We start from the raw sequence: 25,697 nt of genomic DNA, 5'->3' as shown, positions 1-25,697 counted from the left end.
CAAAATGTTCCTCTTAGGTTCGCAATTAGAATAAACATTAACATAAGACTCTGACAATTCAAAATTCTAAAAAATCAAAGTTACAGAACCATATGCTTTTTTTTTCCTTACTTACCAATAAACTCCCAATCCTTACTGGAAACAGAAAGTGAAAGATTAGAATTAACTAAAATGTTTAGCATCAGCAGGATTAACTAATGCTATAGCTGTTGGGTTAGGTTTAGAACAGTGCACAAAATACTGAGAAATTTTATACATTCTGTCTTGCCTTTTTATGTGCAGCAGGCTGACTAAAAGGAAAATTACAGGTAGTGACATATACATAGTCCAAAGCTGACAGAACTGGAGGAATTGGTGGAAGTTCTGGAAATTCCTTCTACGACAGCTCATTACATTTTCTGAGGGACAGAAAAAATTCAGTGTACTCCCACTGAAAACACTAGCACATTCTGGAAGTAGTCTCAGAGAAACAGAACCTCCCACAGAAAGAGTGAGAAACTGAGTTCTCAGAGTCTGATGCAGAAAACTGGGGATGAAGCCCCATATCTGTCTCATTTTTCTGTCCAGATTCAGAAACTTGAATCATTTCAGGAAAAGATCTGTTCCTCTCTAGTTTGCCAAAAAACAGATGAATTAAACACTAAGCCATATCCATTCAACTACTCCTGTTTAAGGAAATTTGAGGAGGAGTAAACATTTAGTTTTCAGTTTCTTTTTGACAGGAAAAATAGGGCAACAATGATATTAATGGCAGCAACAGCTTCCCCAAGGATGGGTACAACATTCGGGAGACCTCAGCAGTTGCAAAGATGTAGCTAACCCCCAGTCTTATAGAGGTGTGTAAAAGTAAAGCTGCGCCACCATGGTGGAAGTTAAACTAGTTTAATAGACTCAAGGAATAAAATTGATAAAAACTATTAAACTCAGAGTAAAAATAAAAATACAAGTGGGATAAGCGCTTTCAACAGTTGCCTTCTTCAGATCCTGTTTTTGTAGCAGAACTTCCTGGTTTTAAAAGGTAATGATCTGTCGTCAATCTCTCAGTCATCTCAGAAGACTCTACCCCTTGAGCAAAGGCTTTAAAGGGACCATCCCGTTCAAACCGGGCAACTTGTCAGCCTGCAAGTCCGCAATCCATCCAGTCTTGATATTTCTGTTCTATTGAATAGATCTCCTCCTCTCAAACCTTCTTCAATACCTTTCAAGGCCATGAAAGAAAACTTGTGATGAGGGTATTTGGCAATATGTTGAGAAAAAGCACTACTTTTGTTGTGTAATCTGATGTCACTTAAATGAAGTAGGATTTGTTCCTTAAAGGGTCTGTTTGTCTTCCCAACATAAAATCCATTACCCAAACAGCAGGTGGGTGACATATATAACATTCTTAGTGTTAGAATCTGCAAACATTCTGAGCCTGTGTTTTCAAGGTAATTGGATGCTTGAATAGGTTGCTGGAATTTATGGATCTGCAAGCTCTGCATTTTCTGCAGGGAAATGTACCACTTCTCCAAGTAATTGGTCTAACTCTAGATCTATGTTTATCCTGGCACAATAGCCTCTGTTCTTCTTATTCTTAAAGCAGAATATAGGCGTCTTGCCAACTGTCTATTCTAATGTTATCATCAGCTATCAGTATCTTCTAATTCCTCCTGATAACCTCACATACTTGCTGATTATTGCTGAACAGAAGCAAGCACCTCAGCCCCCCATTTTCACTTTTTTTTCTTTAGGATTCAGTTCATCTTCCTTATATGTCTCTCCATCTAAAAAAATAAGGCTGACATCTCGTACTTCTTAGACACCTGTTATCCAGGACTCCTTTCTGGATTTCCCTCTTTATACCCACATTTGTGGAAACATTGTATCAAATGATCCGTCTCTTCCTTGTGTGTCTTCATTGGTACAAAGTCTGGATGTTCTAAGAAGCTGACCTTTAATGACATGTGGATAAACATGTCTAGGGTGCATGCTGGTCCTATGTAATAAATGATTTTTCCAGCCCTCTTTCCTATGTATTTGAGAACTGAGATTTCCATCCATTCCATACTGTGGTATATAGAAAATATATCTTCTCTCTAGAACTATAAGCCTCAAATTCAAGGAAGGATGTAGTATTGCCAATGTATTCAATAAATTCAGAGAGTTGTTCATTCCCTGTCAGTAGGAGGAATACATCATCCACAAATCTCCCATAGTAGGCTCTACAGGTCTTCCATGTATTTAGATTACTAAGAACATGGTCATTCTCCCAATGGGCCATAACAATACTGGAATAACTATTAGCATACAAAGGGCCCATCGCTACCACCCCATTTCTGCCAATAATGTTAATCCCTGTAAATGAAAATAATGTTCTCTAGAATAACATCCAGTAACATGCAAATCTGTGAAATGGTAGTAACATCAAACATGTTCCTTTGATTTAGAAACATGCCTTACGGCCTCAATACCAAAGTCATTTGGAATGACCATAAAAAAGACTATTGACATCCACTGTTACCATCATCACACATTAGTTCTGTCATTCAAGGACTGAAAACAGTGAAATAATTTCTGTAGAAATTGGAGGGTGTCCTTCAATACAGCTGTGGCTTGAGGGAGTGCCGATTTCAACTTCTGTTCTACAAAAACAGATGCTGGCTCTGTTATCCAACCTCTTCCAGGAAACTATAGGATGCCTTGGTGGATTATGTCTGTCCTTGTGGATTTTCAACAGGCCATTAATAATCAGGGTCAATGGATGTGTTAGCATCAAATAATCATATAAATAATCATTTTATTGATCAGTTTGTTCACTTCCCATTTAGAAATTTTCATTTATGTCTTACCACTCAGCATATCCAACATTCTACTGTTGTAATCAGTCCTGTCTAGAACAGCTCCCCCTTTATCAGTTGGTTTTATCACAGTGTTATGTACAAGTTCCTGTAAAGCATCCTTTTCATCAGTATTCAGGTTATAAAATTCACTGCGACTCCTACTGTTTTGAAGCTGAGATGCTTCCATTTTACAGACTCTGGTGAAAACCCCTACTGCTGGATGGGGCAGGGGGACAAATGTGCTTGGCTTATTCAGAATGTTAGACAAGTCATTGCTATCATTATTATCAAACATTTTTAAGCGGTACATTCCTGCTAAAATACTTAATGTCCATTACAAACTCATTAAGTCTGGAGGGAAGTCCAGGAATAAGAGAGGGACCCTTATTTAGCACAGATATTTGTGTTCCATTTAGTGTATATTGTGAAATGTTAACTACAAGGGATTCTGCTTCATCTATTTCCTCTGCTGTCAAGTGGAAATCTTTCTCCTTTTCTTGCCTCTGCTGACGGAATGATTCTTCTTGTACAGCTAGTAGTGTTTCAGCAGTACAGGCAGCTCCAGAAGAAACAGAACGTGTAATGCAGAGTGCTTAGATCTAGCCCTTGCAATGACACCCCCTTCATTATTGCTTCTAATTTTGTCAGTTTTTTTTTGCCAGTGGTTTTAGGTTCTAGGTTTTGATGAGCACTCTTTGGGGAGATTTGGAAGTGAGTGACATAGAACTGGCAGCTGCTGCCTCTCCATCTCTACAATTGTTTGTCAGAGAAATTTTGGTGTTTATAGCAGGTATAGTTGGGTGTCCATATGCTCCTTGTTTGACTATTTTATTGTTAAAGTTGTCACTGCCTGCTGCTTAGGCCAGTCAAAAATATTGCCATTTTTGAAGTTTATAAAGTCCCTCGCAAGCTTCTTACTTTTTTGGGTCTTAAGTTTACTATCATATACTGTCAAATTGTGCTGCAACTCTTCAATTTTAAAGTGTCAGACGATGGTATGTTCTCTCTCGGTTTGCTTACATTCTACAAGGCTAGCAGCTTCTTCAAAGGGTCAAAAGTATTCAATCAAAAGTTTGATATATTTAAAAACTAGTCTCTAAGTTCAGGGTTTGCCACTTGCCCAACAAATCTGGATGTGCATTACTGTATGTAGGCATACATCCAATTCTCAGGCCTCTTGGAGTAACACTGATGTAAGCAAGCTTCCACATAGAAGCATTGCCACTGGAGCCTCTTCAATCTGTAGGCCGCATTCTCAACCTCTTCGAAGATTTTATCAAAGGCTTCCATTTGCGATGGTGTTGCTGAAGCATCTGTGGTAACATCTGATAATCTGAGTTTAAGTAAAAGTTTGACCTGGTTAGGCAACATACCATGAACTTTCTACTCATGCTCACTGAAACAGGAGATTTAACTTGTGCTTCATTCTCCAGTTGGTAATCCAAATTCAATGTTTCCTCCCTTGCCATGTGCATCCCTGGTGCAATAAAGAACAAAAGCCAAACAAAGTAACACACCTACTTGAGCTCAACAGGTACATGAGGTTATCAGGAGGAACTGGAAGATACTGACAGCTGATGATAACATTAGATGGATAGTTGGTGAGATGCCTAGATTCTGCTACAAGAATAAGAACAACTTAAGAGGTTATTGTGCTCAGATAAAAGAGGATCTGGAGTTAGACCAATTACTTCGAGAAGTGGTACATTTCCCTGAAGAAAATGCAGAGCTTGTGGCTCCATAAATTCCAGCAATCTATTCAAGCATCTGATTACCCTGAAAACATACAGGCTCAGAGTTTACAAATCATAACATTAAGAATGTTACAAATGTTGCTACCTGCTGTCTGTGCAATGGATTTCGTGTTAGCAAGACCAACAGATCCTTTAAGGAATGAATTCTGCATCACTTGAATGACATCAGATTACACAACAACGTACTGCCAAATACCCCGATCACAAGTTTTCTTTCATGACATTGGAAGTTATTGAAGAAAGTTTGAGATAATCTACTCAACAAAACAGAAATTGAGACTGGATGGATTGCTGACAAGTTCCCCTGGCTTGAATTGAATGGTCCTGTTAAAGCCTTTGCTCAAGGGGTGGAGACTTCTGAGATGACAGAGATTGACAGATCATTACCTTTTAAAACCAGGACTTTCTACTACGAAAGCAGGAACTGAAGAAGGCAAGTGCAGAAAGAGCTTATCCACTTGCATTTATTTTTACTCCGAGTTTCACAGTTTTTATAGATTTTACTGCTTGCGTCTATTAAACTTGTTTTAACCTCTACCGTGGTGGCACAGCTTTACTTTGTTTACACACAGTAGTTTATATTGATAAAAGCTGCATTTAGCGCTCCAAGGTGTGTTTTACTTTGTTCAGTCTATAGAGGTGGCAAGTGCTATGTCAGTGGGATCTGGGGTACAAGATAAGTGGTCTGAGGAACAAGCTATAGCCACAGCAAACACCCACCAGAGGCTGAGTCAATTTGCTAGCCTGCTGTGATGGCAAAGGCTGTTTAACCTGTTCTTTCTGTGGATGGAAAAAGGACCAACCATGAACACTGTTCATGGTCAAGCCAAAAATGGTGCCTCTTTCCCAGGAAAAACAAGCAAGTAAAAGTCTTTAAAAGTCATTTTTTCCACATAAAAACGCCATAAAAAGCACTTTAAAACAATTTGCAAGCTCCAAAAAGTAAAATTCTCCACAGAAAATATATTTTTCTACTACATTAAACTACTTTAAAATAGGAGCACACTTCTTTCCTGAAAGTTTAAAAGTACATTCAAGTCTTGTGACAGTCCGGTAAAACACAAACTCTAAGCTAAAAAAATAACTTTCCTTAACAAGAATGTACAATAAAACATTTTTTTTAATGTGGAGGGTTTTATCCTAAAGGGAGCTTATCTGCCCAAAGAAACAGCGCAAGTCAACAGTCAATCCTCAAAAGCCTGCAAAGGATCACGCTCTTCAACTGCAGGAAAGCTGGGGAGGGTTTTGTGTACAAAGCTGTCATTTTAGTTAGCTCAGTTTGAGGTGAACAGTACTTTGAGCACATAGAAGGTGTCCTAAAGCTTTGAAAGCTGGATGGCTGTTTTATCCTATGAAAGACGGAACTCGCACAGCTAAGGCTACACAGCAGTAATCAATGTGATAAACATCTGTCCTTTTCCAGTGAATCATTTGCCTCAGTGCTACATCAGGAAAGAACGATGTCTGCTTTCTCCTCTGATTCTGACAAGAGTTGTTCTTGCTTGCCCGAAAAGGACAGCCGAACAAAGGCAAAGCATGAGTTTGCATCTCAGAACTTGGTGACAAGCAAGTAATGGAATCTTAGAATAGTGCACTTCCCTCCAGTCTAAAAGAGCAAGGTTTGAAGTATAATAAATAAATTAATAAATTGCGGCACCACCTAAAACCACTATTTCTAAGTCCCAGCAACAAATTTTGACAGAGAATTTCCTGACAAAAAATAAGATATTCCCCAATGGGGTATTTAACTGCCCCGGCACTGAAGAAGTGCTAACTAGCATGTACATTTTCTGAAGCCATGACAGACCACTCTTCAATGGCAAGAAAACTGACAGTTTAGCTCCCTAACCACCAACTTCATACTTCTGTCCTCAAGCTGTACAGCAGTTAAGGTGTGTGGAATGTGCCTTAAAATTTTAAAAGCTGTCCTGTCATGTGAACCTTGACAGGATAAATCCCATACAGTTTAGACTACTGCAAGGCAGATCTAATGATGAACACAGAAGTGTTACTGAAAAGTGTGACTCTGTCCTTATGGAAGACAAGAAAGGGATTCCTATACAAGGGCAAGTTGCTTCAAAATTCTCATGGCACAAACCATGTTCATTAAAAAACACTTCTTTCAAGGAAAGATACTTAATGGAAGCATAAGTAGCTGGCTCAAAGGAAAACAATGGTAGCTTTTCTACGATATACCCAAGATCCCATGCTGGTGAAGGCTCTTTCAGGAAGCCCTACCCGCAGGATCCCCTAGTAAAACTGCTTTATACATCATCTAGACACATGTGCCTGTGGGGACCTGAGTATATCATCTGTACCTTCAACATTAAGGTCTTTGGAATGGGATGTCACACACTTATTTTGGGTCAAGAAGCTCAAATGCTGAGGCACATTTAAAAGCTCTTTTATACTTGAATAAAGGTTTTGGAATTATTGAAAGCTTTTAACTTCCAAGTCTGTTTCCAGTTTGCTTGAAGAGACTGTCAGCATTTTACATTTATAAACTGTTCTTTGGTCTGCAAAGACTTTAAACATCTTACTCAATGTGGAACTTCGCTTTGGATTTATAGCTTTGGCTGCTTCTTTTACATACTAGCATTTACTACCAGCGATCCAGCGAGTGAACTTGTAAGTCAGTATTGTGCCTGGTTTGAACTTGAGCTGATGTTTTATTGATTTTATGCTACATTAAAAGCTTTACTCTTACCATACATATTAACAGGGAAAACTTGTGCTGCCTCAGCTAAAAGGGAGTTACCAATGACATTTCTGGCTTGTCATACATTATTACCCTGATAATAAAAGCTGGAAGAAGGATATACATAAATAGGCCTGCCCAGCTGATGGAAATGGCATTTGTTGCCCAGGCCTCTGGAAGAGGTGTTCCAGTGCAAAACTTTTGCAGTTTACCTCTGGAGAAAACAAAAACATCAGTCACACCCCATTTGCAGGACAGATCCAGAGAAATACTACTCTTCAGGACCATTCTTCAGATCTCTCTTCATGAATCATTTGCATTGAGTGGCACCAGGCTGCCAATAGTGCATGTTGATTTATATTTTGTTTGGCAATCACTGTGTCATTCAGATTCTCATGTCAGTATGTTCCTTTACTTCTTTTAAGAGTTTACTGCTGACCTTGTCTTCTGCTGATGTAGCACTACTTTATTGCTATTTTTGCTTGTTAATAGACTTTCTGTTTAACTTTATTCTGGTGTTCAAGCAAAGATTTACCAAAGCTTTGAGATTTGCTGTTCCTTTTGTTGGACTCTGTGTTTAGAGTGCACCTACTATATCTACTGCATCTAATCATTTGCTGTAAAATTAACTCCCTTATAAAGTAGGGTGTTACTTCACTACTGTGATGTTTCTCAGTTAAACAGCACTGAAACTGTGCTCATAAGCAACTACCTTCTAGCTTAATGAAGGTCCCAAGGTTTTTCAGACACGTGCTTTAATCCACAATATTAAAAGCACATCTTTCAAAACATTAGTCAAGTTAGCAGGATTAGGCCACAGAGCAGAAGATTTGTAGCACCCAGGACTAATGGTGCAATTTAAAGAAAAAGCATTGCTACTTTCTTACCTTTCCTCCTCGGTGAACATGGTACCAGACAGATGTTCCCCCAAAGTCAACATGGAAATCAGTATAGCAGCCTTTCACACTCATTAGACAATACCTGAAAAAAAAACAGGGCAATACATTAGCAGGGAATCTAAACTGATATGACACAGAATGAAGACTCAAAATTAAGTGAGGAAGTTGTGTAAAAGGAAAAAGGGATGCAAAAGACAACCAGTTTCCTGTAATCAGATGCATAAGTGGACTATTAGAAATGTATGCTCCAACAAGAACTTCTTGAAGTCATGTATACATGACCTGCAGCTTCCTCTACTTGGCTCATTAAAAGTTAAAGCTTTGTGTTCTGTATACAACACCCCTTCTTTTTTTAGTGATACATGTATGCATATACTTTCCATACATATATAGATTATATTTGGTGAAGCAATCTACATTGCATTATACTGATCATTTTAAAATTAACCTTAAATCTAAGCTAAAGACAGTAGAAGCTTTTTTTTTTTTTTACATCAAAATATTTCTGCAGACAAAAATTTTAGCAATTGCAACTTTACAGTCAGAAGTTACCACAACAGCAGATATTCTAATAAATCATTGCTGCAGTAGCCTAAGTTACATGGTTCCTACCACTGCACCCAGCCAGCTCAACAAAGCTTTGGGTACCTTCCACATACTCCATCAGGAACTTGGACAGGCCTCCATAAATAGGAAGTTTAACTGTGAAAATCTTCAGAGCATTTTTGTTTTTTACCCAGGAGAAAGAGAAAAGGTAGGACAAATACACATCCTGGCACCACAAAAAAAAAAAAAGGCAAGAATTGGGGACTGGAGGAAGCAGAAGCTACTACAGTAATCAATTAGAACATCTACTGTTATTGTAAGCTTCAATTAAGCAACTGCACTATGTTCAAAGACAGAATACTAATTCAGTAGTCTAAATATATGGCTAGACTACCACAGCTTAGAGAAGAGAAGAAAAGAAAAGGAGGATGCCAATAAAGTAAAGACTGCAGAAGCCCAACAAGTCAAGACTGCAGGAGAAAACTCCTAGCTCTGGGCCTGGTAAAAGATTACATACTGCTGCCTCTAAAATATTGGAGTCCACTACTTTGCAGAAAGCCACAAAAGAAGTCAGTGCCTTTGTAAAATGAACTGTAACCTGCCCAGAAGTGGGTCATTGTGGTGAGTATAAGAAAAATTAGAATGAGACCATCTCAAAATAGTCTGCTTTGACTTTTCTCTTACCTTCACAGGAGACAACCAGCTAGTCAGTTTTTATGAAAAGGTTGAGTTTTGTCTAGACAGTACCAGAGTCTTGTATGGACATACAGAGAGTGAAGAATTCTCTCTCCCTTGTTCTTTGGATCAGGAAAGAAATCTGGCACATGAACAGTCTTAAAGTGAGCTCTGAGGTGATTTAAGATATAAAAGTAGGATTTCTGCTCAAAGAAACCCTGTCTTTGTGAAAAAAGAGGTAGTAGGATTAACTCACCATAAAAACTTACAACTCAGATACTCTCCTAGCAGATGTCAGAGCAATGAGCAAAACAATCTTCCATGGTAATATGAATTTTTAATAGCATGTTTTCTTGCCTAGAGAGTTTCTCCCAAGGCCTCCACCGAAAATTGGCTTCATTTCGAGTCGGACTTTCCCAGTAAATGAGAAGTTATGTACTTACCATAACGTCCCATGTTAGTTGTCTTCTTCTCGCCTTCTGTCTTGCTGGATGGGTTCAGAGCCGAACCTCGGCTCCGACTCGGCCTAATACTAAAACTCAAGAGCTATTTTTACAGGCTCGAGGCTATGCTATGCCCCATAATGCTAGGCGTCATATACCCAGATCTCGTGTATATGTATATATATATATATATATATATATATATATATATATATATATATATATAAACCCCTCGAGAAGAGCTAGCAAAAAAGAGGGAGCAAGGGAGCTAGCTGAGGATATAACTGAGGTGGCAATAACTCTCACAAGGTACTCTAGATCTTCCCAGGCTAGGGGGATGGAGGGTGGGACGCAAGAAAGAAGGCGAGAAGACAACTAACATGGAACGTTATGGTAAGTACATAACTTCTCAATGTTAAGTTGTCAATCTCGCCTTCATTCTTGCTGGATGGGACAGCGTCCCTAGCACCTAAATCCTGGGTGGCTCAATGGAACAAACTCTTGAGTACAGTGGAACCAAAATCAGCCCGACTTCTGGAGGCCATATCGAGCTTGTAATGAGAAATGAAGGTATGAGGAGAGGCCCAAGTGGCCGCTGCGCAAATGGAATCCATTGGCAATCTTGCCTGAAAGGCTATTGAAGAAGCTAAAGCTATGGTTGAGTGGGCTCTAGGCTTAGTAGGAAGTTCCCTGTTCCTCAACTGATAGACCAACATGATAAGGACAGGACAACCACCTAGACAAAGTTACCTTAGAGACTGGTTGGCCTTGCTTCCCTTCCACATAAGGCAGGAAGAGCTGGTTTGATTTTCTCATCTGCTTAGTTCTATCCAGGTAGAAGCGTAATTGACGGTGAACGTCCAAACAATGTAACTTTCGTTCAGCTCTATTGGTGTAATTTGGGAAGAAGACTGGAAGATCTATGGTCTGATTCAGATTTTTCTCTGAGATTATTTTGGGTAAAATGGATGGATTAGTCCTAAGTGACACTCTCTTTGTGAAAAACAAGATAAGGTGGGCGAACGCAAAGGGCTTGAAGTTCGAGACCTGTCTTTGCTGAGGTGATGGCTACTACGAAGAGTGTTTTCCACGAGAGCAACTTCAACGAACAAGAAGCCGCCGGCTCAAAGGGAGGAAGAATTAAAGAAGACAGTACCAAATTTAAGTCGGATGGTGGGGGAGGGTCCTTAACCGGGGGCCTAAGTAAAAGGGTTCCTTTTAAAAAGGCTTTGCAAAGTTTGTGGGACACGATGCTGGTCTCCGACAAGCCAACGTGGAAATTTGCAATAGCTGCCAGTTGAACTCTGATGGTAGCTGAGGAGGAGCCCAATCTTAAGAGTTCTACTAGAAACTCTAGAACTGTCTGGACAGGAGCCGTAAAGGGGTCCACGTGTTTTTCCCCCTGCCCAGACAGAGAAACGCTTCCATTTGCTAGCATAAGTCTTTCTGGTAGTAGACTTGTGAGAAGCGAGGATGATATCGCGAACTGGTTGAGAGATAAGGGGAAGCCTGGCTAGGGTTGGAAGTGGAGCAACCAAGCTGTGAGGTTGAGAGATCGAAGGGACTGATGCAGCCCGCCCGATTGATGGGTCAGATCATCTGGCACTGGGTCCAGACGCCAGGGCTGCTCCAGTAGATGGCGTTGCAGGAACGGAAAACAAACTTGTCGAGGCCAGTAAGGGGCAATGAGGATCATCCTGGCTCTCAAGGAAGTCGCTTTCTGGATTAATTGAGTAATCAAGGGAAAGGGGGGGGAATGCATACAGAAGACCTCGGGGCCAATTGTGAACTACAGCGTCTCTGGGGGGTAGACCTGGGAGAGGGAAGAGGGTGAAGAAGTTTGGGCACTTGCTGTTTAGAGGTGTCGCAGAGAGGTCGCAGCAAGGTTGATCCCACCTTCTGAAAATTCTTTCCGCTACTATCTGGTTGAGAGAACACTCGTGAGGCATGAGAATGGCTCTGCTCAGTCTGTCCGCTATGATGTTGGACTTCCCGGGAATATGCGTTGCTACCAGAAACCATTGAGAAGAGATCGCCCATTGCCAAAGTCTGAGTGCTTCTCGACATAGGGGGTAGGATCTGGTTCCGCCTTGCTTGTTGATGTACCACACTACAGACATATTGTCTGTTTGAATTGCAATAGTCACGGTGGGTAGAGAGTCCTGAAGGGCCTGCAACGCTAAAAGTACCACTCTCATTTCCAAGACATTTATGTGCAAGTGGCATTCAAAGTGTTGCCATGTGCCCTGGACTGTCCTGCCCCTAAAATGCCCCCCCCACCCTATCAGGGAGGCATCCGTTGTCACAGTGGCAACAGGAGGAAGGACCACAGGTCTGCCATGGAGTACCTGAGAGGAGATTGTCAACCAAGAAAGGTGTCTTTTGCATGACTGAGTGATTAGAATGGTGTGTGACATGGGGAGCTGCTGAAAGGACCACTGGGAAAATAGCATCCACTGCAGGATCCGCATATGAAAACGTGCTAGGGGGAGTAAAGTGATTGCTGCTGCCATGAGACCAAGTGTTTTTAGTACAAATTTGGCTTGGACTCTGCTCTCCTGTAATAGGATCTGAACATGGTTGCGAATGTCCGAAACTCTTTGTGTAGGTAGTTTTGCTGAGAGCTCCACTGTGTTTAAAACGGAGCCTATGAAGGTAATAGACTGACAAGGTGACAATGCAGACTTTTCGAAATTTAGAGGGATACCTAGCGCGTTGCATGTTTGTACAGCGTAATCTCTGGATTGAAGTAGTTGGTGCCTGGTGGTGGCAGTAAGGAGCCAGTCGTCTAAATATGGAAACACCTGGAATCCTTGTCGTCTCAGGTGAGCCGCAACCACTGCCATGCATTTGGTAAACACCCTGGGGGCTGTGGTGAGGCCAAAGGGCAGGGCTGTGAATTGGTAGTGACTGGCTCCCAGCAGGAAGCGGAAAAACCTTCTGGAGTGCCTGTTCATCTTGATATGGTAGTACACATCCTGAAGGTCTATAGAGCACATCCAATTGTCCTGACCCAGAAAGGGTAGAATGGACTGTAGCGTGACCATCTGGAACTTCTTTCTTTGAACCGACTTGTTCAGCCTGCTGAGATCCAAAATAGGTCTCCAGTCCCCTTGTCTTTTTTTGGTACCAAAAAGAACTTGGGAGTAGATTCCGGATCCTTGTTGGTCTGTTGGGACTGGCTGGATGGCCCTTTTTCTTAGCAGCTTTGAAACTTCTAGTGCTGCTAGATCCCTCAGACCGGGTGGAACGTCTGGAAGGGGCCCTTTTGGCTGCTGTGGGGTGTGAATAAAGGGAATTCTGTAACCCTCGGATATGATCAACCGTACCCATTTGTCTTGCGTGAGGGAATACCAGGCTTCTGGGTACAGTGATAATCTTCCCCCGACTGCCTCCGAAGGTGGACAGTCAGGCAGCTCCTCAGAGGTGCTGGAAGGGTTTGTCAGAGAAAGATTCTCTGCTACCCTGATTCTGCGGACCCCCCCTGCCCCTCGGGCGGCATCTATTATTGTTCCCTCCTCTGCCTCTGGAGTGAAGCTCACCACTCGTCCTCGGAAGGGTTGAGGGCAGACCAGTTCCCCCTCTGTTTAAGGATCTCTAGGATGTCAGAAAATGAGACATCCTCAGAGGGGGACCTTGGGGACTCTTCTGAATCATCCAGGTCGGTGTCAGATATCACTGACTCCGGGGAGTCAACATGCTTCCTCTTGCATGTCTTCTTCCGAGGGGGCTCCCCCGCAGGATCAGGGGAGGCCTCAAAAGAGGAGGATACGCCCAATGGGGCGACCTGAAGCTCTGGTTCTCCATGCTTGGGTTCGGGAGGGTAAGCAGGGGCCGAAGCAGGCACCATAGGAGGGGCCGATGGGGCCGACCGTGGCGCCGGTATAGGAGCCAGCACACTCCTTATGACCTCAAAGGCGCTCTATCAGGCAAAGAGGAGGGACCCAGCTCTGAAGTGATGAGAGCTCCTCCTGGCACCGAGAGGGACGGCTCCGAGGCCGATGTCGGGGACGAACTCATCTGCGCCGATGCTTCGAGAGGGAGAACGGGGTCCGACAAGGGTCCGATGCCACTCGCCCCCTCTGAACCGAGGGAGTCCTGGTGCCAGGATCCCTCCAAGGACGGAGCCAATGAAGGGATCGGAGCCGACGAAGGAACCGATAAGGGTGGGTTATCCTGTTGGCAGGCTACCCGCAGTCAGCCTGAATTCCAGAGTCCTGGTCCAGCATCGGTTGCTGTCGCCTCTTCCCTGACCGTCAGTGCGCCAGGGATATACAAGATGCAGCTGACGCCATTTTCTTCAGTTTTTCTTGCCCCAGATGTCAGGTGCCCCCAAAAGGGTAGGCTAAAAACATTGCTTATAAAAGCATGCACTAAAATAAACATTACCTTCATCTACAAGCAAATACACCACATAGGTTGTATAGAATAGAGAAGTACAGATAAGTCCCAGCAAAGAAAGGGGGATGGCGGGTGGGTAACCTGGACTGCAACAGTGAATACACTCTAACATCTACATTTATGGTAGGTACACAACTGTACTATGTTCGTGTTTCACTGTTGCAGTCATTACACTTGGGTTGAATCCCAAAGCTGAGGTTGGGCGGCTGGGTCCAAATAGAATTAGGAGTGGCTATGAGGCCCTGTAGATCTGCAGTGGCAAAGCCTGCTCTGGATTTAGAGTAAAGAGGTAAGTGGTAGTGCTTTGTAAAAGTGTGCACTGAAGTCCAAGTTGCAGCCTCCAAAATATCCTTGGTTGGTACTCCTCTGAGGAAGGCTGCTGACCTGGTCGAATGTGGCCTAATGCCCTTAGGCACTGATTTGCCATGTTGTGAATATCAGAAACGAATGCAGTGTCCTATCCATTTTGAAATAGTCTGCTTTGAGATAGCCTTTCCTTGTGATCCTGCAGCATATGCCACTAAAGGTTGCTCAGTCTTACTGAAAGCTTTAGTTTTGTCCAAGTAGAAGCGTAGCTGTCTGCGTATGTCCAAAGAAAGCAGAAGTCTCTCCCCTTTATTCTGGGGATTTGGATAAAAAGTAGGCAAATGAATGGTTTGATTAAGAGCCACACTGGATACTACCTTAGGCATAAATGTTGGGTTTGTCCTTAGAGAAACCCTGTCCTGATGGAAAATAATTAGAAGTTATGTACTCACCATAACGTTCCATCGGAGTAGGTAGCTTCATTTGTCTGCAACCTGTGGGTCTTGGATCCGATATCGGATCCGAGCTGGCAACTTGTTTCAAGCTAATGGATCCGAGCTCCTAGCTCCTCCCTTCACCCATAATCCCCTGCTAACCCTCCATGACCTCAGATCGAGTTTGCCCCTCAATATTTACCCAAAAAAATGGGTATCCAACTACAAATAGATCCGAAAAAGGCCAGGGGGAAGAAGGGGGGGATGGTTGCAGACAAATGAAGCTACCTACTCAGATGGAACGTTATGGTGAGTACATAACTTCTAAATCTGAAGTAGGGAGTTCATTTGTCAGCAACCTGTGGGACAGAGTCCCCAGCTACCTGCACCTTGGGTGGCCATTATGGAAGGATATTGCGAAGCACCGCAGAGCCAAAGGATGCTCTCCCTCTAGAAATCACGTCCAGTTTGTAGTGGTTAATAAAGGTTTGAGATGAAGATCAAGTGGCTGCCGAACAAATCATCCAATGGAACTCTAGACTTGAAGGCCGCAGAAGTAGAAATGGAGCGGGTGGAATGAGCACGAACTCCTTCTGGTGCGGGTGTCCCAGAGACTTGGTACGCCAATAGGATATATTGAGAAATCCAGCGTGATAAAGATACTTTTGAAATTGCTTTCCCGAAATAAAATTTGGCAAAGGAAACGAACAGCTGGTCGGATTGCCTATGGCCAGCTGTTCTATGAGTATAAAAATGAAGCTGCCTATGAACATCTAGTGAGTGCAGCTTGTACTCTCCCTTATTCTGATATTTAGGGAAGAAACCGGTAAATTTATGGATTGATTTATGTTGGTTTCTGATGCTATCTTGGGAAGAAAAGAGGGATTGATCTTGAGGTACACTCTGTCTGGGTGAAAGATCAAATAAGGAGGCTTCACAGAAAGAGATTGAAGCTCCGAAACTCTCTTTGCTGAAGTGATGGCTAAAAGGAATGCTGTTTTCCAAGACAGGAATTTGAGATCTACTGAAGAAGCGGGTTCAAAAGGTGGAGCAGTCAAGGCTTGAAGAACTAGTGCAAGATCCCATGGTGGCATGGCTTCCTTTATAGGTGGTCAAAGTAAGAAGGTGCCCTTGAGAAAGGTTTTACACAACTTGGCCGACATCAAAGGCCCTGTATCATGTCCCACATGGTAATGTGAGATATGGCTGCCAATTGCACTTTGACAGTTGAACAACTAGCACCTTCCTGAAAGAGCTCGGTTAGGAAGTCTAATATAGACGGAAGAGGAGCCGTAAAGGGATCTAGATCATGATGCTCTGCCCGGACGGAAAAACGTTTCCATTTACTGCGGTACACTTTCCTGGTGGAAGGCTTATGCGCTGCCACAAGGATGACTGACTGGTGAAGAGATACCGGGAGTCCTAACTAGGAGTGGAACTGGAGCAACCAAGCTGTCAGTTTCGGATTGCCCAGGTTTGGGGTCGGTAAGTTCGACGGATGGGAGATGAGATCCGGAGTGGGATCTAGAATCCAAGGAGGATTCACAAGGTGAGACCACAGGTAAGGGAACCAAATTTGCCGAGGCCAGAATGGGGCAATGAGGATCATCCTGCTCCCCAACCGTGAGGCTTTCTGTAAGAGTTGCAGCATCAGGGGTAGCGGAGGATAGGCATAAAGTAGACCGGGAGGCCAAGCATGCACCAGAGCGTCTCTTGGAGTTTCCCCTGGAGGGGGATTAGAGCGAAGAAATTGTCGCATTTGGTGTTTGATGGAGACGCAAAAAGATCGCAGTAGGGCTGCCCCCATATTGTGAATATCTGCTTCGCTACTAGTGGATTGAGAGACCACTCGTACGGGGTAAGAAGGGTGCGACTGAGCTTGTCCGCTAGGATGTTGGTCCGTCCCAGAATGTGCGTTGCAATGAGAAAGCGGTTGGTGGAAATCACTCATTCCCATACTCTCATGGCTTCGCGGCATAGGGGGCAAGATCTGGTTCCCCCGTTTGTTGATGTACCAGACAACCGACATGTTGTCCGACTGAATCGCAATCGTTCCTATGGGGAGGAGATCCTGAAGTGCTTGCAACGCTAACAGCACCGCTCTCATCTCCAGAAAGTTGATATGCAGGGAGGTCTCTGTGTCGTTCCACGTGCCTTGGACTGTCCTGCCTGAATAATGCCCCCCCCCCACCCGAGGCGGGAGGCGTCCGTGGTCACTGTGGCAAGAGGGGGAGAGGTGCAGAAGGGACGGCCCATATGGAGGTCCGAAGCTTGGAGCCACCACAATAGAGCCCTCCTGCAAGCCTTGCTGATAGCAATGGGGTGGTGAAGAGGAAGGGATAGAAAGGACCATTGCACTAGAAGTGTCCATTGCAGTACCCGCATGTTCAGACGAGCGCATGGAAGAAGTGTAATTGCTGCCGCCATGGAGCCTAGTGCCCTCAAGACCAATTCCGCTGGAGAAGTCTCTGATTGGAGGATAGCCCGCACATGGAGTTGCAAATTCCGGATTCTCTCTGAGGTTAGGAAGGCTCGTAGCTCTCTGGTGTTTATTCTGGCACCTATGAATTCTATGACTTGTGTTGGGGCCAGAAGGGATTTGTCGACATTGATGGTAATGCCTAACTGTGGGGTTAGGCGGAGAAAGAAGTCTCTGGCTGAGCAAAGTAGATGCATTGTTGAGGTGGTCAGGAGCCAGTCGTCCAGGTACGGAAAGACCTATATTCCCTGGAGTCTCAGGTGGGCCGCAATCACTGCTAATACCTTGGTGAACACCCTGGGGGCTGTGGTGAGGCCAAAGGGAAGGACCCTGAACTGATAGTGACTGGCTCCCAGCCGGAAGCGGAGGAACCTCCTGGATCGGCTGTCCATTAGAATGTGGTAGTACGCATCCTTGAGGTCTATAGAGCACATCCAATGGTTTTCCCTTAAAAGGGGGAGAATAGATTGAAGAGTGACCATTCGGAATTTTTCCTTTGTTACTGACAGGTTCAAGTGGGAAAGGTCTAGAATCGGTCTCAAATCCCCCGTCTTTTTTGACACCAAAAAGAACCTGGAGTAGAACCCTAATCCGAGCTGGTCTTGGGGGACGGGCCGGATGGCTCTTTTTCTTAGCAGCTGCTGAATTTCTGCAGCTATGGCCTCCCTCTGATCGGGTGGTACATTGGGGAGGTTTTTGAGTTTGGGGACATGGAGTAATGGTATTTTGCACCCTCTGGATATAATGCGAAGCACCCAGCGGTCTGTAGTGATGGACTCCCATGCCGCTAGGTGCTCAGAGAAGCGCCCCCAGACTGCCTCCAGAGTGGAGCAGCTGGGCAACCCTTCAGGGCTGCTGCGCGGGCCGCTCAGAGAAAGGTTCTCTGGACCCAAAGTTTCTCGGAGCCCCTCTGCCCCTGGGGCGACGTCCTCCCTGTCCTCTGCCACGATAGGACTGGTTGTCCGGAGCGGGTTGGGAATGTTGCGATTTCCGGAACCACATCTTCTTCTGACCCTTTTGGTTCTTCAAAAAGGACCACTGGGGAGCAGAGAAGCGGACTCCGACGGCAGACGTCTTCCCGTCCTTCTCGCTCTGGACAAGTGTCTCGTGAACCGTTTTGCCAAACAGGGCAGAACCATCGAAGGGGGCGTTCGCAAAGGACGCTTTAAAAAGCTCCGCAAAGTCACAATGACGGAGCCAGGCTTGATGTCTCATGACTAGGCCTGCTCTGCTAGCCCTAGCGGCTCCCTCTGTAGCATGGGACAATAGCCGCATAGAGGTATTAGAAATTGATCTCAGAGTGGCCATTCGGGTGGAGTACAATTTCTTGTCATCCGCCGACATGGACTCAGGAGGGGAGGCAGCGTATTCTTTGATAAGATCTCGCTGCATCCTGATGACATGTGCCATATAGTTCAGAGACCTTATCGAGAAGGTCGCTGAACTAAAAACTCGCTTCCCTAAGTGGTCCATCGAGCGGGACTCCTTGCTCGGTGGATGGACTGAGGGGCTCTCCTGAGCCAATTCCCTCTTCGTGGCTGCCGCCGTCAACATGGCATCTATGGGGGGGCCCATACTCCAGTGTGATAGGTCTGAGGGGGGGGGGGGGGCTAAGTATTTTGTCCGGGCGTTTTGGTATTGGCTCCACGGTGTCCGGATCCTTCCACGCCCTGGTGGTAATGAGGTCCACCAGGGGGTTGGCCGGAGGGGACACCCAAGAGGTAGACGGGCCTGCTTCGAAAGCCTCCAGAAACACGGACTCGGAGGAAGACTTGGGGGCAGACCACCCACCTCTGATCCTCAGCATCTCCATGAATCCTCAGGGGGTGATCTTGGGGAGCCTTCCCCTTCTTCCAAGTCCGTGCCCTCGGTTAAGGACTCAGGGGAGTCCACGTGCCAACCCTTGCACTTATGCTTGCGGGGCACTTCCTCGGGGGGGGGGGGCTGTCCAAGGAGGCCTCGCCAGCAACATCTTGTTCCAATGGAACCATCTATGACATTGAAGCAGGCTGTCCCTTTGGCCGGGTGATGGAAGCCTGGCCCAGCAGAGATGGAGTGCAGGGAGGAGCCGAAAAGTACAGTTTTGTACCTACCATAAATGTAGATGTCCGATAGACATGCAACTGCAGTCATAACATGTGGGTTGTCCTGCCTCAGGCAGCCCTCGGTCGGCCGGATTCCAAAGTCTGGGTCCGACTTCGGCTGATGTCGCACTTCTCTCCGACGTCAGAGCGGCTGGAGTACATAAGCATCAGCCGACGCCATTTTCTTCAGTGTTTCTTGCCCCAGATGCCAGGTGCCCTCCAAGGAAGGCTGTAATCAAATTGGAAGACAATAACAGGATTCTAAACAAATAAATGAGCAAGAAAACAAATACACCATAACAGATATCCCCAGCTAAGAGTAACAGGGATAGGAGTGGACCCTAGGCATAGAGGGGAATGGAGGGAGGGAAAATCCGACTGCAGTTGCATGTCTATCGGACATCTACATTTATGGTAGGTACAAAACTGTACTATGTCCTTCAAGAATGCAACTGCAGTCATAACATGTGGGTAGAATACCATAGCTTAGCTGGGGGAGGAGGTATGCTCTAGGAAAGAGATGGTGTGGCAATCAAACCCTGCAGGACTGCCGAAGCAAAGCCTGCTCTGGATCTGGAATATAGAGGGAGATTGTAGTGTTTGGAGAATGTATGCACGGAGCTCCATGTAGCAGCTTCTAGAATGTCCTTAGTAGGCACCCCTCTTAAAAATGCTGTAGAGGTGGCTGTAGCTCTGGTGGAATGTGTCCTGACATTGGCTGGAACAGTCTTTCCATGAAAGGAATAACAGAATCTGATGCAATGTCCAATCCACTTAGAAATAGTCTGTTTTGAAATTGCTTTTCCTTGGACTGCAGGGCGTAAGTAAGCTACAAGAAGCTGTTCAGACTTCCTACTGGCCTTGGTTCTGTCCAGGTAGTATCGAAGTTGTCTGTGAATGTCCAAGGTATGCAAAAGTCTTTCCCCCTTATTCTCAGGATTGGGGAAGAAAGCAGGCAGATGAATGGCTTGATTTAGAGAAACCCTAGAGACCACCTTTGGCATAAAGGTAGGGTTGGTCCTTAATGAAACCCTGTCTCTGTGAAAAATAATAAAGGGTGGTATTGCCATTAGGGCCTGTAGCTCCAAAACCCTTCTTGCTGAGGTAATTGACAACAGGAAAGCTGTCTTCCATGAGAGAAATTGCAAGTCAACTGAAGCTGCTGGCTCAAAAGGAGGTAGAGTCAGTTTTTCTAAGACAAAATTGAGGTCCCAGGCTGGCACTGGGGCCTTTCTTGGTGGCTTAATGTTCTTGATTCCCCTGAGGAATTGTCTGAGTAAGGGTTGTATCTAGCTGAAATAGCAGATGCATGTATCTTTATGGAAGAATATGAGAGGCCGTTCTTTAACATATCTGCCAAATATTCCAAGATAAGTGGGATGTTCAGCAATGAAGCATCATGTCCCTTGCTGGTATTCCAATTGCTGTATCTTTTCCACTTTGCTAAGTAAACCTTTCTGGTGGATGGTCTCCGAGCCTCTGTTAGTATCCGCTGAACTTCCTTAGAGAGAGATAGGCTGAAGTTATTTATGGGATCTCCCAAGCTGTTAGCTGCAGTGTCTGAAGGTTTGGATGCAGTGTTTCGAAATTGTGTTGAGTCAAAAGTAGAGGCCACTGAGGAAGGGCCCACCTCCTGGTGTGACATATGCTCCGTAGTAGTGGGTACCAGTGTTGTCTTGGCCAATCCGGAGCTATTATGATCCCCTTGGGCTTCTCTGCTTTGATCTTTAATAATACTGAGGTCATCAGTGGCAGAGGTGGGAATGCATAGATTGCTAGGGAGTTCCAGTTGAATGAGAGGGCATCTATTTTCCAAGCTTTTGGATGGTATGTCCTTGTGCAAAATTTTGGTAGAAGATGGTTGAGGTGAGAGGCAAATAGGTCCACTTCTGGCTTGCCCCATGTCGAAGTGAGTTGTCTGAAGGCCTTCGGATGTAACCTCCACTCGTGTGGATCTGTGAAATTCCTGCTTAGGCTGTCCGCCAACACATTGTCTTTTCCTGGAACAAACTGGGATTGTAACTGGATATTTAGGCTCAGTGATTTTTCCCTAAGCTGCATTGTCAGTCTGCAAAGGGGGTATGAGTGGGTGCCCCCCTGCTTGTTGATGTACCACATCACAGTGGTGTTGTCTGTCCGTATCATTAAATGGCCTTGCTGGAGTTGGTGTTGAAAAGCCTCGATGGCATGCATTACTGCCAGCATTTCCTTTTGGTTTATATGCAGATGTGTTTCCTTTGGAGACCATTGCCCTTGTATACACCTGCCTTCCATGTGCGCCCCCATCCAAGGTCTGAGGAGTTTGTAGTCATGGTCTGTGTTATCTGTGGTTTTTTGAATGACATACCTGTGTTTTTCTGGCTCACCGAGGCCCACCATAGGAATTCCTTTTGTAGGCATGGAATGAGTGGTATGATTGTCTCCAAGTTGTTGCTGTGTTGAGACCAAATGCTTTTTAGGTACCATTGAAGCTTTCTCATGTGTAGTTTTGCTAATGGAACCAGTAGAATGCAGGATGCCATGTAACCCAGGGCTTGTAGGAATTTCCTTGCAGTCATCTGGGCGAGTTTTGCTAAACCTTTGAAGTAATGAGTTAACTTCTCTGGCTTGTCTTCTGTCAGGTAAGCCATCTGAGAGGCTGTGTCTAGTTTGGCTCCTAAGAAGATTATTTGCTAGGATGGCTGCAGTCTTGACTTTTGGAAGTTGACTGTGTATCCCAGAGCTTGAAGTAATCGTATGACATAATCCAGGTTTTTTGTCAACATCAATTTGTCGTCCGGATGTATGAGGCAGTCGTCCAGGTACGGGTAAATTTGTATACCCTGGAGCCTGCAATGAGCAATTACTGAAGCCAGGCATTTTGTAAATACTCTGGGCGCAGTAGACAAGCCAAATGGCAATGCTGAGAATTGATAATGCTCTGGCCCTGCAAGAAATCTGAGGTATCTTCTGCAGCTGTGTCTGATAGGGACATGCAGGTATGCCTCCTTGAGGTCCAGAGTGATCAGCCACGACTCCTTGCCCAGCATGGGAAGAAGTTGCTGTAGAGTCAGCATTTTGAACTTTGGTACTATGAGAAAGGTGTTTAATGCGGACAAGTCCAATATTGGTCTCCATTGAGATTCTTTTCTTGGAACAAGGAACAGTCTTGAGTAAAACCCCTGTTCTTGTTCTTGCTGTGGAACTCTTTCTATTGCTTTCATTCGAGTCAGCAGAGTGATTTGCTTGATAGCCTCTGCCATTTGATTTTGTGGTAGGTTTGGCATGCCTTGTTTTCTTGGTAAGGTATGAAAATGAAACCTGTACCCTCGGTCTATAATGTCCAAAATCCATTTGTCCTTTGTCAGTCTGTGCCAGTTTTCTGCAAACAGAGAATTTCCCGCCCAAGGGAGCTTCTAGTTGTTCCCTGGTAGGCGGTAGTAGAGGAAAGTCATTGAGTTTGTGGTTGTTGGGCAGGTGAAACCCCTGCGTCACTTCTTTGGTTTCCTGGCTGCCATTGACGTCCCCTGTAAGGGCCTCTGTATTGGCCTCTTCCTCGGCAACGTCTGTTCTTACCCCTTTGAAACTTTTCTGGATGAGGAAAGGACCAGTTTTTTGAAGGCCAATTCTTACTGAACCTGGGGGGTTGAACCTGGAGGAAATCTTTCACAGTCTGAACTGATTTTGCTTTTTCTTCGATGGTCTTTAACACATCCTTAGCATTTGCACCAAAAAGCTTGTTCTTTTCCAAAGGTGCATCCAAAAGTTTTGCTTTTACATGATCTGGTAGAGGTTGATCTTTTAACCAAGCATGTCTACGAATCACTGCCCCTGTCATAGCTGCCCTACATGAAGCTTCCAGTGCATTTCCACACTGCAGGAAGTGATTGCTTACTTGCAGAGTGTTATGTACAGCTTCCTTAATTTCTGACATCGGCTGAGGCAAGAAAAGGTCCCCAACGGGGTACTTAGCTTTTTCGATGACTTCGGTATCGTAGAATACAGGAGCTGACTGACCGGCACTTGCGAACTGCTTCTGCTTTGGGCATCGCGGCAAGAAAGACTGAAGAAAATGGCGTCGGCTGATGCTTATGTACTCCAGCCGCTCTGACGTCGGAGAGAAGTGCGACATCAGCCGACGTCGGACCCAGACTTTGGAATCCGGCCGACCGAGGGCTGCCTGAGGCAGGACAACCCACATGTAATGACTGCAGTTGCATTCTTGAAGGACATCAAGGACTGGGGGGTCCGGATGCTTTCAACAGAGCCCTCTCCACAACATCGAAGGCCGAGGGAGAATCACTCTCTCTTGGATCCGAGAGTTGGCTCCCACTCGGATCCGATGAAGGGATCAGAACCGGCGCCGAGACCATCAGATCCGAAGGACCAGTGCACTCCTACCTGGACGGAGCCGAAGGCACACTGAATCCCTCGGATCCGAAGCTCGGGCCACGGCTCCGAGAGGTCGGATCAGACAAGCTCGAGGGCAGGGTCGGATCCGAAGTACCGAGTACTGTTGGCGCCGACCCACCCCCAGCTCCAACGCTGCTTGGCTCCGAACGCTCCGAACCCGGATAGCGGGTCGGAGAAGGTGCAATAGGGTGGAAAAAAGGTGCCGAGCTCCCCCCCGAAGGGGGGGGGGGGCAAGAGCACTCCCATCTGCAGCTGGGCCTGGATGAACCTTCGCATCATCCGGTCCAAGTCTGCATCGGACATACTAAAAGTAGATCTCGAAGAGGTCACCGAGACAGGCCTGGAATGCCGCCTTGATGACCGATGGAGATCGGGCCTCCTTCTCCTCTGGCCCCGGGGAGAAACAAGGGGATCGGAGCCGAGGAGGAGGAGACCTAGAAGCAGTGGAGGGAAAAGCCCGCTTAGCTGGCGGGGCCAAAACGGAGGTCTCGGCCCGCCGCTTGTGGTGCTTCTCCCTCCGTTTCTCCCTCCTGGCCTCCCTGTCCTCCGATTTAGCGGGAGTTTGAGTCCCGGACGGAGGAAGGGAGGCAGGAATGGCAGCAACCACAGGCTGTGGTGGAGCCACGGGAGCAGCGGAGGCCGGAGCCGAGTCCGGGGGTAAAAGTCCTGCCAAGACCAGCTTCGACCTCCGCTCTTTCAGTGCCCTGGGGTTGAACGCTGCACAAATAGTACAGCCTGAGGAGAGGTGTTGAACCCCAAGGCACCGAACGCACCGTGTGTGGCCATCAGCCGGGGAGAGTTTATGGCCACACTCGGTACATTTCGAAAAAATGGCTTTTGGGGCCTCAGCCATACTTAAAAGTAAAAGGTAGAACTACACAAACACACAGGCCCCAAAAATACAACACACACACACACTCACTAACGACCAAACGAAGGGAGGGGAAAAAAAACTAATTAAAGAAATATATTTTTATACTAAAGGGTACCTAACACTTACACACTTTATATTTTGAAACAAAAAAGGAATGTTTGACAGAAAAAATACACTTATCTGACAATTCACTTGCTGAGCTCAAGGGGATCCAGCTATCCACAAGCACGGCAAACTAGATCTGAGGTCATGGAGGGTTAGCAGGGGATTATGGGTGAAGGGAGGAGCTAGGAGCTCGGATCCGATATCGGATCCAAGACCCACAGGTTGCTGAAAAATGAACTCCCTACTTCAGATTTAAAGGTTCTACAGCCATTAATGCCTGTAACTCTAAGACTCTTCTTGCGAAAGTTATTGCTAGGAGCAGAGTTGTTTTCCATAAGAATTTTATCTCGGCTGTACTGGCTGGCTCAAAGGGAGGAAGTGTGAGCTTTTCCAAGACAAAATTGAGGTCCCATGTAGGTACTGGTGTTCTCCTTGGAGGTCTTATGTTTTTGGCCCCTCTGAGGTACTGCCTTAGCAGTGGATGTGAAAAAATAGGTGGGTCCATATTGTAATGAACTGAAATGGCAGACGCATGGATCTTAATTGATGAGAAGGATAGGCCTTTGTCCAGCATCTCAGTTAGGTATTGTAAAATATGAGGAATATTAGGTACAAGCGAGTCAATTCCTTGTGCCTGGTTCCAAGCACAGAATCTCTTCCATTTTTCTGCATAAGAGTTTCTGGTGCTGGGCCTCCTGGCCTCCAAAATAACATCTATAACTGCTTTAGAGAGAGGTGTGTCCCGAGTGGTTATATTATCCGCCATGCATCCACATTTAGTTGGCTGT

The 25,697-nt window shown here is 45.3% G+C and overlaps 1 protein-coding gene across 1 annotated transcript in view; it reads right to left on the bottom strand.

Annotated features, from left to right (window-relative positions):
• LOC122810646 (lysine-specific demethylase 2A-like) overlaps positions 1 to 25,697 on the bottom strand; it is a 1,654,939-nt gene that overhangs the window by 1,369,538 nt on the left and 259,704 nt on the right. The window contains exon 9 of the mRNA XM_044082219.1: positions 8,159 to 8,252. Within this exon, the coding sequence (XP_043938154.1) occupies positions 8,159 to 8,252 (94 nt within the window). The remainder of the gene's footprint in view (positions 1 to 8,158; positions 8,253 to 25,697) is intronic.

The sequence above is a fragment of the Protopterus annectens genome, chromosome 9.part0, assembly GCF_019279795.1.
Source record: "Protopterus annectens isolate FY-2018-M chromosome 9.part0, PAN1.0, whole genome shotgun sequence".
NCBI classification, from domain to species: domain Eukaryota; kingdom Metazoa; phylum Chordata; order Ceratodontiformes; family Protopteridae; genus Protopterus; species Protopterus annectens.
This window is presented reverse-complemented; position numbering and strand designations above follow the sequence as displayed.